Source organism: Oryx dammah, unplaced genomic scaffold (assembly GCF_014754425.2).
Source record: "Oryx dammah isolate SB20612 unplaced genomic scaffold, SCBI_Odam_1.1 HiC_scaffold_16, whole genome shotgun sequence".
Classification (NCBI taxonomy): Eukaryota; Metazoa; Chordata; class Mammalia; order Artiodactyla; family Bovidae; genus Oryx; species Oryx dammah.
The window spans coordinates 12,918,184-12,930,560 of NW_024070200.1; the positions used below are offsets into that span (position 1 = coordinate 12,918,184).

The 12,377-nt window shown below is 38.3% G+C and overlaps 1 protein-coding gene across 2 annotated transcripts in view; it reads left to right on the top strand.

The window, feature by feature from the left end:
- Positions 1–12,377, top strand: part of TRIP11 (thyroid hormone receptor interactor 11) — a 68,081-nt gene that overhangs the window by 21,451 nt on the left and 34,253 nt on the right. For both annotated transcript variants that reach the window (XM_040256626.1, XM_040256627.1), the window contains exons 8-11: positions 2,492–2,532; positions 3,070–3,156; positions 7,157–7,369; positions 7,967–10,987. In XM_040256626.1, the coding sequence (XP_040112560.1) occupies positions 2,492–2,532; positions 3,070–3,156; positions 7,157–7,369; positions 7,967–10,987 (3,362 nt within the window). The remainder of the gene's footprint in view (positions 1–2,491; positions 2,533–3,069; positions 3,157–7,156; positions 7,370–7,966; positions 10,988–12,377) is intronic.

Here is a 12,377-nt window from a genome sequence, read left to right on the forward strand (position 1 = left end):
GAGACACAGACACAGACACACACACACACACAATGTTCTAGGTTACAGAAAGTAAATATGAATGAAACAGGCCAAACACTTGTATTTGTTTATGCCAGAAAACATAATGGGAGGTCTTCCACTGAAAAGATGCATTTTGGTTTTCACTCTCCTCACAACATGAGCTGTCGGTTTATAAACTCGTTCGTTCCTGCTCTGGTGGTTTCTAGCCCTTGTTTGCTTGCAACCCTCCCTCCCACCCCCCACCTGCCGTGCCCCTTCTGTATTCCTTATTTAGTTGTTTATCATGAGCTCCTGACCTGGAGTAAATTCAGGGTTACGCTTAAAGTGGAGTGACCCTCCTCCCATCTTCCTTTCTCTACTTTGATAGGTAGCAATTACCATTCTCTCAAAAGAGGAAACTTGACGTCATCACTGTGCAAGCCCTGAAGATTCTATTGACTTGACTTCTCTGCTTAGTGCTCTTTCAGGGTTGTGTCCCAGAGGAGCTCCAGGGTTTCTCCTAGGTGCCTCAGTTTGGGGAAGCCATGGAGGCAAAGGGAAGGCTGTGCGGTGGGATTCTGGACTTTTTTTGCCTTTGACATCAAAGTAGCTCTGTTCTTCTCAAAATAAATTTATTTTTTAATATATTGGGTGATGTATATGAGTTTTTTTGCTTTAAAAACTTACTGCTCTAGTCTTTCCCCCTTTTTCCATTTCCCCTGTCAGTGAATGACTTCAGCGAATCACAGTTTCTTTTTGCCTTTTTAACTATAGCAGTCTCTTGTACTCAGTTGCTTAGTCACGCCCCATTCTTTGCGACCCCATGGACTGTAGCTCGCCAGACTCCCCTGTCTTTGGAACTTTTCAGGCAAGAATAATGGAGCAGGTTGCCATTTCCTACTCCAGGGATCTTCCCCATCCAGGGATTGAACCCGCATCTCCTGTGTCTGCTGCATTGGCAGGTGGGGTCTTTATGACTGCACCACCTGGGAAGCAGTCTCGGTAGAGCAGGATAGCATAGCGGTTAAGAACATGACTAGGTTGGAATCCAGCTCCATCACTAACTGACCTTGGGCAAGTTAATTTACATCCCTATCTGTATGGTTGGGATAATCCTATTGCATTCCCGGTGGTGGTAGTAGGATTTTATGAGTTACTATGTGTAAAGTTCTCTCTAGAACAGTGTCTAGCCCATAATAAGCATTATAAACGTGTTATCTGTTATTCTGTGGTCTCCATGATCCTTCTTCAATCAATATATTTTCTTTCTGCTCCCAGAATGATTTTTCAGAAATGTAAAATAGGTCGCTCCCCTGATTTGGTTATTTGTGGCTCCCTGTGAACTTCAGTGTACAGTCTAAACATCTTGGTTGAACATACGATGTCTTTCATGATCTGTTCCATCTGCCTCTGCAGTTTCAACTGTTTCCATTCTAGCATTCTAAATTTTAGCTGTGTTGAACTTTGTCTATTGCTCCTAAGCCAGCAGTCTTATGTTTGAACTCTCTTGCCTTTGCCTCTGTTGCTTTTTCTGTGTGGAGTGTCTCCATTTCTTTTCAATAACTCTTTGTTGTTGTTCAGCCCCTCAGTCATGTCCAGCTCTTTGTGACACCCAGTACTGCAGCATGCCAGGCTTCCCTGTCTTCGCTATCTCCCAGCGTTTGCACAGACTCATGTCCGTTGAGTCGGTGATGCCATCCAACCATCTCATCCTCTGTTGCCCCCTTCTCCTGCCTTCAGTCTTTCCCAGCATCAGTGTCTTAGCCAGTGAGTCAGTTCTTTGCATCAGGTGGCCAAAGTATTGAAGCTTCAGCTTCAGCATCAGTCCTTCCAGTGAATAATCAGGACTGCTTTCCTTTAGGACTGACTGGTTGGATCTCCTTGCAGTCCAAGAACTCTGAAGAGTCTTCTCCAGCACCACATTTCAAAAGCATCACTTTTTCAGTGCTCAGCCTTCCTTATGGTCCAACTCTCACAGCCATACATGACTTGAAAGAACCATAGCTTTTACTATACAGACCTTTGTCAGCAAAGTGGTCTCTACTTTTTAATATGCTGTCTAGGTTTGTCACAACTTTTCTTCCAAAAAGGAAGGGTCTTTTAATATTCTGGCTGCAGTTACTGTTCACAGTGATTTTGGAGCCCAGGAAAATTCTAGTCTTAGTTCTTATATTCCTGCTGCACAGGCTAATCAATTCATTGTGAAATGTAGTTAATGTTTTTAATCAAGGTAGTAACTTACGATTTATCCAGAATACAATTATAATTCTTTCTTATACTATTCTGTACAATTGTCTTTTAACATAATTTCTGACTGGCATTTATTTTATGACTCCTTTGGTACAGTCAAAACAAAAATACAAAATAACAAAACTACATTTCACTGTTGGGCTTGCTCATTATGCTTATAAATAACATTTTAATTGGATTTCATTCTGAGTTTAATATAGGATATAATTATTAAGTTATTTCCCAAGAATTCTAATGTCAGATTCATTGTTTTTTACAGATGCTGAAAATGAAATAAAGAGACTGAGTAATTTAAACCAGGTAAACTCATTTTTAAGAGAGAAAGCTTTTGTCTCTGGTTTACCAAGAAAAAGTATTTTGATTACAATTACTTATTTTGTATTTTTTACAAATTCACGTTATCTTTGTAACTTTCATCTTGTAATTTTATGTTTGCTGATTAGTAATAGAAACTTTTACATCATAAATTGACATAACTTTAAAAGTTACATAATTGAAAAATGCAAGTATATCTCTAGAAGGTTAATTAGACGGATGTTATGTATGTATAGACAGTAGTAGTTGATTTTGATTTCCCCTAAAGAATTCAAGGAGAATTCAAAAAAAATTTTTTTTAATGATTACAAGTTATTTTGTAAATGTATTGATATATATTTTCAAATGTAATAAATCCTCTTTAAAAATGTCTATAAAATGATTGGATTTAGATGGTCCCGTGTATGCTTATGATTTTTATATATTGCCAAAGAGTAGAAATGCACAGTTGTATCACTTGCCTGCTTTTCTGTACACTTGATATTTCTTATTTGAAAACATACTGTTTTAATGTTTTTCTAGGATAATAATCTTGCTGAAGACAATCTGAAACTTAAAATGCATGTCCAGGTTTTAGAAAAAGAGAATTCATTATTAAATCAAGAAAAGGTGGGTACAATAAAAATGGGGGCAGAATTCAAATTGTAGATCATAACCAAGGTCCAGTTTTTTTTAATCAGAATGGCATATTCAGTTCTCAGGAGTCCTGAGGATAAAGCTGATCTCATTGATGCTTGTCAAACCAGGATGAAGTACTTGGACAAGGTTCAGAATATGAGAGGCTTTTCAGAATTTATGTTTAGAGATCACCCAGTAGGCACACAGATGCAGTAGGCAGAGAAGATAGGTAAAGGCTCTGTATTGGTTTTACATGAGTCTTGACAGCAGCAGTATACACAGGTGGGTTTAGAGTCTAGAGTGACATTCTGTATTGTCTGTACACTACTTGTGTGTCCCAGAATGTATCTGGTATGGTAGACAGTAATTTTTTTGTGGTGAGGGGCAAAGGGAGACATTCTCACTGGTAGAAATAAGTATACTGGTGGCAAGGATGGAATAAGATTCTGTAATGCAGTGTTGGGAATGGGGAAAGGTAACATTTTAATGCTTGTACCACTTGGGTGGTAAGTCTTTGGTTAAGGTAGCTTCTTAAATACAGAACAGTTGTAGGCCAGTATTATTTATTATTCTTACAGGCTGGTGTCTCAACTCGATTTAAAATGTTAATTCTTAAAATAGTAACATTTATTTTCTGATATGTATTCAGCATAATACATCCTAAAAAACTGCAGACAGTAAAACTTGAGTATCCTTCACATTTCTGTTGACCGTCCTCTTCCTCTGAGCTGTTCTTTTTCTATCAGTTCCTTGTATCTCCCTCCAGACTGTGTCTTTGCATATATGGTTTTTATATATAAATATGGATGGGCCTCCCAGGTGGCGCTGGTGGTAAAGAATCCACCTGTCAGTGCAGGAGATTCAAGAGATTAGAATTTGATCCCTGAGTCAGGAAGCTCCCCTGGAGAAATGGCACCACACTCCAGTATTCTTGCTTGGAAAATTCCATGGACAGAGGACCTTGGTGAACTACAGTCCATGCAGTTGCAGACAGACACAGCTGAAGACACACATCGTTTTTTTAAAGCCCAAAGATTAGCATATTATATACTGTTCGCACATACCTTAATATTATATTTTCACTATCCTTGCACATTTAGTATAATATATAGATAGTGTTTGTCAAAGGGACACTGTTGCCATTTAGGTGGGAGAATTAGTTGTGTGCACTGTCCTCTGACTCGTAGCTTCCTTGCCCCCACTTTTCTACCCACTAAATGCCAGTAGTGTTTTCCAGTCATTTTAAATTATTGTATATGTTTCCTCTGTTCTTCTCTTCTTCCACTGCATTCTACTCATTCAGTTATTCCTTTCTATAAGTGGTGGCCTAGGTGTATCTTGTAGTTTTCAAATCTCTTACATGTATTTGATAGGGCCTGTAACCTTCTTGTGTTAATTTTGGGTTCTATAACTATTCCTGATAGCTGTTTCTCCTTTCTTTTAATGCTACATAATCCGTTGCAAGTTTTGATTGAATTGTGTCTGCTATGGGTCAAGGCTGTATATTGTCACCGTGCTTATTTAACCTGTATGCACAGTACATCATGCCAAATGCCAGGCTGGATGAAGCACAAGCTGGAATCAAGGTTGCCAGGAGAAATATCAATAACCTTAGATATGCAGGTGGTACCACACTTAGGACAGAAAGCAAAGAGGAACTAAGGAGCCTCTTCATGCAGGTGAAAGAGAAGAGTGAAAAAGCTGCCTTAAAACTCAATATTCAAAAACTAAGACTGTGGCATCTGGTCACTTTGTGGCAAATAGATGTGGAAACAATGGAAACAATAACAGACTTTCTTTTCTTGGACTCCAAAATCACTACAGATGGTGACTGCAGTCATGAAATGAAAAGATGCTTGCTCCTTTGAAGAAAAGCTGTGACAAACCTAGACAGCATATTAAAAAGCAGAGATTATTACTTTGCCAACAAAAGGCCATCTAGTCAGAGCTATGGGTTTTCCATTAGTCATGTATGGATGGGAGAGTTGAACCATAAAGAAGGCTGAGCACCAAAGAATTGATGTTTTTGAACTGTGGTGTTGGAGAAGACTGTTGAGAGTCCCTTGGACTGCAAGGAGATCAAACCTTTAGGAAGATTTCCTAAAGGAAATCAACCCTGAACGTTCACTGGAAGGACTGAAGCTCCAGCTCTAGGACTTTAGCCACCTGATACGAAGAGCTGACACATTGGAAAAGACCCACATGCTGTGAAAGATTGAAGGCAGGAGAAGGGAACGACAGGACAAGATGGATGGCATCACCGACTCAATGGACATAAGTTGGAGCAAGCTCTGGAAGATGATGAAAGATAGAGAAGCCTGGAGTGCTGCAGTCCATGGAGTGGCAAAGAGAGACGTCTGAGCAACAACAACAGTGGGTCTGCTCACTGCTTAAGAATGCCAAAAACACCTGCAAAGTCATGTACATTTTTAAGATGCACATGACAAAAAGTTTTACGGTTCTCATCTTGGAATTTTTTTTTTCCTTGGCCGCACTGCGTGGCCTATATGATCTTAGTTCCCCAACCAAGGATCAAACCCATGCCCTCTTCCATGGGTGTGCTGAGTCTTAACCACTGGACTGCTAGGGAAGTTCTTTTCGTGGTTCTTCTAATCGAACAGATAACTTTAGAAAGGCATAAGAGAATGCTGTTTCCATCTTTCAGTTGTATTTCAGGAGAAACTTTTTAAATTAGAGTAGAATGAAATTGTAAGGCAAATGCTGTAATATAGTTTTCCTTGGTCTCTTTGGTAAGATATATTTTAGACTGTAGGAATTTGAGATTCTTATTTACTTTAAAAAGGATTCCATAGAAGTTTGCTTTTAGAAGTCTCTGTCAGGGCTTCTCTGGTGGCTTAGTGGTAAAGAATCTGCCTGCCAATGCAAGAGACATGGGTTTGATCCCTGATAAAGGAATATCCCACGTGCCTCAGAGCAGCTGGGCCCAGGCACCACTATTAAGCTTGTTCTAGAGCCTGGGGGCTGCAGCTGCGGAAGCCCCAGTGCCCAAGACCCCTTCCTGCCCAACAAGAGAAGCCACCGCAGTGAGAATCTTCCACCCTGCAATGGAGAGTTGCCCCCACCTGGCATAACTAAAGAAGAGCCCACGCAGCAACGAATACCACTACAGCCAAAAATAAAATTACGAAAAAAGAATTTCTGTCAATGAAAGATGTCTTTACAATGGTAGAGAATTTGTCACAAACATCATATTCAGTGATTGGAATAATGTTGAAGCATAGGGAACTGTCCCATTTTGGGGATTTTTGAGAAGAAGCATTAAATACAAATAGGACAGAACATAAAATATACTTTAAAAAATCACACACAGGTTTATCTTTAAGAGTGTTAGGCTTGAGAGAGGGGAACCTAGTCTGTGCTTAGGTGAAATGGTAAAGGAAGGAAAAGAGGGTTATTTCTTGGGTTAAGAAAAGGTTTTATGTTCTGACAGAAACCAAGAATAAGGGAAACTACTTTTATGAGGGAAAAGAAACCTTTTATTTTCTAATTAGAGAGGACAAACTTTAGTGATTGAGTTTTGATATTTCCCGTTTTTGTCTGTGGCTGTTGGTGGCAATGTTAGGGAGTGGAATTGAAGAGAGCTGGAAGGCTTGGGACATTTTGAAAAGTATGTGTGTTGTGGGAAGAAAGGAGACAGAAGGGAAGTAGCTGTGGAGTGGGATTGGCAATCCTCTCAAAAAGGAAGATTTTTGTGTAAAGGAGTTGGAGCTAGAGGACAAACTTACAGTTATTGTTATCTTGTCTGGGATTATAGAAATGGTTTGGTTGAAGCTGCAAATAAAATGTAAATGAATGAAGGCTGTGGCTTGTTGAATTTCATGTATTACTACTGAGATACTATTCAGTAATGTTTCTAACAGAGAACATCTAAAAATAGATTCCCAAGCTTACATATGTATATTTTTAATCTTTTGGTGTCTCTTTTTCCATTTGACAGTATGTGGTGTTTTTTCTTCTTTTATCATTTAAGGAAGAACTTCACATGTCACTTTCAAAACTGAACAATGAGTATGAAGTAGTTAAAAGTACAGCTGCAAGGGACGTGGGTTTGGATTCAGAATTATGTGATTTAAGACGAAATTTGGAGGCAAAGGAACAAGAACTCAATCAGAGCATTAATGAAAAGGAAATACTAATAGCTGAGTTAGAAGAATTGGATAAACAGAACCAAGAGGCTACAAAGGTAACTATATTAAATATATTTTATATTAAAGACAGTGAAGGAGTAAATTCTACTCAGTAGACTGAACATTGGGTTAATAAGCAATACTGATGTGATTTAATTTCTGTGATTTAATCAGTATTTTAGTGATGCTCTAGTTATAGAGGTTGTCAGAATTTTGTTGTAAAGTTTAAGATAGTAAATACTCCACTTTGTATGCCGCGTAGTCTCACTTGCAGCTACTCAACTCTGCTGTCGTCATATGCAAACGAATGAGCCTGGCTTTGTTCCATTAAAGCTTCATTTACAAAAACAGGCAGGTGTGATTTGGCCTGTGGGCTATAGTTTGTTGTCTCCCTGCTTCCATGTTTGAATTGAAAATCACCAACGTATATCATCTATCTTCTTTGCTTTTAAGTTCTAACCTCTCCAAAAATAGATTTGCTGTAAGATAATTAGTAAATAACTTTGTTAGGAATTTTTTAAAAGTTGTTTTAAGAAGGATTAGAAATGTCTAAGAATTATTCTCCTATTATGTATGACATTTTTTAAAGTTTTCTTTAGGTATTAAAATGAGAGAATATTTAAAGTTACTATGCAAATTACTTTTTCTTTCAGCACATGATTTTGATCAAAGATCAGCTATCAAAACAACAAAACGAGGGAGATAATATCATCAGTAAACTGAAAAAAGATCTAAATGATGAAAAAACCAGAGTTCATCAACTTGAAGATGATAAAATGAACATTACTAGACAGTTAGACGTGCAAAAAGAAAAGTTAATTCAAAGTGAACTGGTGCTAAATGATTTACATTTAAGCAAGCAGAAGCTTGAGGATAAAGTTGATGATTTAGTAGACCAGCTAAATAAATCACACACACAAAATCTAAGTATCCAGAAGGAGAACTTTGAACTTCAGGAACATATTAAACAAAAGGAGGAGGAGCTTTCTAGAGTCAGGGATGAGTTAACGCAGTCTCTTAATCAAGACTCTGACAGTAATTTTAAGGACAACTTACTTAAAGAAAGGGAAGCTGAAGTCAGAAACTTAAAGCAAAATCTTTCAGAAATAGAATGCCTCAATGAAAATTTAAAGAAAGTTGCTTTTGATCTCAAAGTGGAAAATGAAAAGTTGAATTTAGCATGTGAAGATGTTAGACGTCAGTTGGAAGAGTCTCTTGCAAGTAACAGTCTGATTGCTGTGGAAAAAAATGCCGTTGTGGAGGCTCTAAAGCTGGAGAAAGAACAGTTAGGAGCAGAATTGTGTCAGGCTGAAAAGAGGTGGTTGGAAGAAGCAAGCAAGTATGAGCAAACCATTGAAGAACTGTCCCATGCACGTCATTTGAGCACCTCTGAATTACAGTTAGACCATGAACGTTTAACTAAACTCAATCAAGAGAAGGACTTTGAAATAGCAGAACTCAAAAAGAATATTGAGCAGATGGCAACTGATCATAAGGAAACTAAGAAAATTTTGTTATCTAGTTTAGAAGAGCAGAAGCAATTGACCCAACTTGTAAATGAGAAAGAAATTTTTATTGAAAAGCTTAAAGAAAGAAGTTCAGAGCTTCAGGAGGAATTAAATAAATATACTCAAGCCCTAAGAAAAAATGAAATTTTAAGGCAATCCATAGAGGAAAAAGACAGAAGTCTTGGCTCCATGAAAGAAGAAAACAGTCATCTGAAAGAAGAGCTGGAACGACTGAGGGAACAGCAGAGCCGAGCGGCACCGGTGGCTGAACCTAAGACCCTTGACAGTATTACAGAGCTAGAATCCGAGGTAAATCAGCTGAATATAATAAAGGATAATCTTGAAGAGGAAATAAAGCATCATCAAAAGATCATTGAAGATCAAAACCAGAGTAAAATACAGCTGCTTCAGTCTTTACAGGAGCAGAAGAAAGAAATGGATGAATTTAGATACCAGCATGAGCAAATGAACACGACACACACCCAGCTCTTTTTAGAGAAAGATGAGCAAATTAAGAATTTGCAAAAGACAGTTGAACAAATCAAAACCCAGTTGCATGAAGAAAGACCGGACGTTCAAACAGAGAATTCTGATATTTTTCAAGAAACAAAAGTTCAAGGCCTTAATATAGAAAATGGAAGTGAGAAACACGATTTATCTAAAGCTGAAACTGAAAGATTAGTGAAAGGAATAAAAGAAAGAGAGTTGGAGATTAAACTTCTGAATGAAAAGAATATATCTCTAACTAAACAGATTGATCAGCTGTCCAAAGATGAGGTTGGTAAACTAACTCAGATTATCCAGCAGAAAGATTTGGAGATACAAGCTCTTCATGCTCGGATTTCTTCCACTTCCTACCCCCAGGATGTCGTCTACCTTCAACAGCAGCTGCAGGCCTATGCTATGGAGCGAGAGCAGGTGCTGGCTGTTTTGAGTGAGAAGACGAGGGAGAATAGCCATCTCAAAACAGAATACCACAAGATGATGGATATAGTGGCTGCCAAGGAGGCAGCCCTCAATAAGCTGCAAGATGAGAATAAAAAACTGTTTACAAGATTTGAAAGTAGTGGCCAAGATATGTTTAGAGAAACCATTCAGAATTTATCCCGTATCATTAGAGAAAAGGACATTGAAATCGATGCATTAAGTCAAAAATGTCAGACCTTATTGACAGTTTTACAAGCATCCAACAGTGGAAATGAGGTTGGAGGTGTGAATAGTAATCAGTTTGAGGAGCTCCTACAGGAACGAGATAAGCTAAAACAACAGGTCAAGAAAATGGAAGAGTGGAAGCAGCAGGTGATGACCACGGTGCAGAACATGCAGCACGAGTCTGCGCAGCTGCAGGAGGAGCTTCACCAGCTCCAGGCCCAGGTGTTGGTGGACAGCAGTAACAGCTCTAAGTTACAAGTGGACTACACTGGCCTGATCCAAAGCTACGAGCAGAACGAAACCAAGCTCAGAAATTTTGGTCAGGAATTAGCACAAGTTCAGCACAGCATAGGGCAGCTTTGCAACACCAAAGACCTTCTTTTAGGGAAACTTGATATTATTTCCCCGCAGCACTCCCCTGAATCATCGACTGCTTCTCAGACAGCAGAGTCTCTTAGAACAGTGAAGTGTGATGTGTCGAGTGAGTCTTCTAAACAAGAAATAGAAGAGCTAAGAAGGTCCCTGGAGGAAAAAGATGCGACAATTAGAACTCTCCAGGAAAATAATCACAGACTGTCTGATTCGATTGCTGCTTCCTCAGAGGTAGAGAGAAAAGAGCACGAACAGACTGATTCAGAAATGAAGCTGCTGAAGGAGAAACAGGAGAGCTTACAAAAGTCACTGAAGGAAAAAGACCTCTTGATCAAAGCCAAAAGTGATCAGTTACTTGCTGTGAATGAAAATCTCACCAACAAAGTGAATGAAAATGAGCTTTTGAGGCAAGCAGTAACGAACCTGAAGGAGAGAACATTAATTTTAGAAATGGACATTTGTAAACTAAAGGGGGAAAATGAAAAAATAATAGAAACATCCAGGGGAAAGGAAACAGAGTATCAAGCATTACAGGAGACTAATATGAAGTTTTCTATGATGCTGAGAGAAAAAGAATTTGAGTGCCATTCATTGAAGGAGAAGGCTGTAGCTTTTGAGCAACTACTGAAAGAAAAAGAGCAGGTATGTTCTGGATGGTGTGTTGTGGAAGGAAGTTTGGGGGTGGAGGAGAAATTTTAGTGTGCTGCTTTATCAATGTTATCTTTAAAGGGGAAGATGAATTTGTTCATTTAGAAATATGTACTTCAAAGCATTGTAAAGTGAAAGTGAAAGTGAAGTCGCTCAGTCGTGCCCGACCCTTAGCGACCCCATGGACTGCAGCCTACCAGGCTCCTCCGTCCATGGGATTTTCCAGGCAAGAGCACTGGAGTGGGTTGCCATTGCTTTGTGCTTCATTCTAAATAAATCTTCCTCAGAGGCATCTGAGGAAAAGTTTTTCCCAAGATTACTAGATAGTTCCAATGATGTGTAGTGCTAGATTAATTTCTTTATGGTCTAAGTAGAAACAGAGTTTAGAAGCAGTTTTTCATTAGAAAATAGAAATATGTTACAAGAGAGAACTTGGACGTTACTGCATTTTAATCACATTTTAGGCATATTTCAGTAACTGCTGGCTTTAGAGCTTCTTGTATATTTAAGGAAGTTATGTGAAATACATACTACATCTTTGACAGTGATCTGAAGTAAGAAATAACATTTTACACTGTGACACAGTAAGCTTGTGTGTGTGGAACACTGAAGCAAAAGTTTCAGGAATCAGAAATTACCCTCATTACATGTGATGCTCTGTTAAAAACAAGTTCTGTATGACCCATTAAATTGACTTTTATGAAATACTCACAGCCTGGTATTTGAAAAGCATTAGCCATGAATAGTACTTTTCACATAGTGAACTCAGTAATTATTCTAATCCTAGCTGTACCACTGATGTGACTTCAGGTGTGTTTTGACTTTGTTGGTTTGTTTATTCAGCCGTAAAATGAAAGGTTGTATATTGGTTAAGGTGTCAGTAGTCTTTGATCCATTTAAATTTTTACATGGCAGTTGATGTTAGATTTTGATAAGAATGTGTTGGAGACCTAGTACATTTTACTATGATCAAAGCTATGGGCTCTTTTGGTGTAAGGCCTTTTTACTCTGTTAGTAGTAGAAATTTGGAAAAGAAATGAGGCAGAACAATGGAATATTCAAAAAGTGCTTCTTGAGTGTTTACATGCTACCAGGCACAACAAAATAATTTAACATCTTTTGCCAATTAAATTCTCTTTTAAGAATCTCAGATTAAAGCTTGGGAATGCTTTGATGTAGTTTTCACTTAATAAGAAAAGTCTTAACATCATCTTCCCCTTCTTTGCCATGGAATTAAGTAAGTTCGCTGATGTGATGAGGTGTGTTTCTCCTCAGGAGTAGCTTCTTAGCTTTTATGGTACTGGTCTGTAATCCATATTAAAAAGACTGTCAGAAGGTAGAAGCTTTCTATTGCTCACGAGCCAAATTTGTGTGTAACGATTAA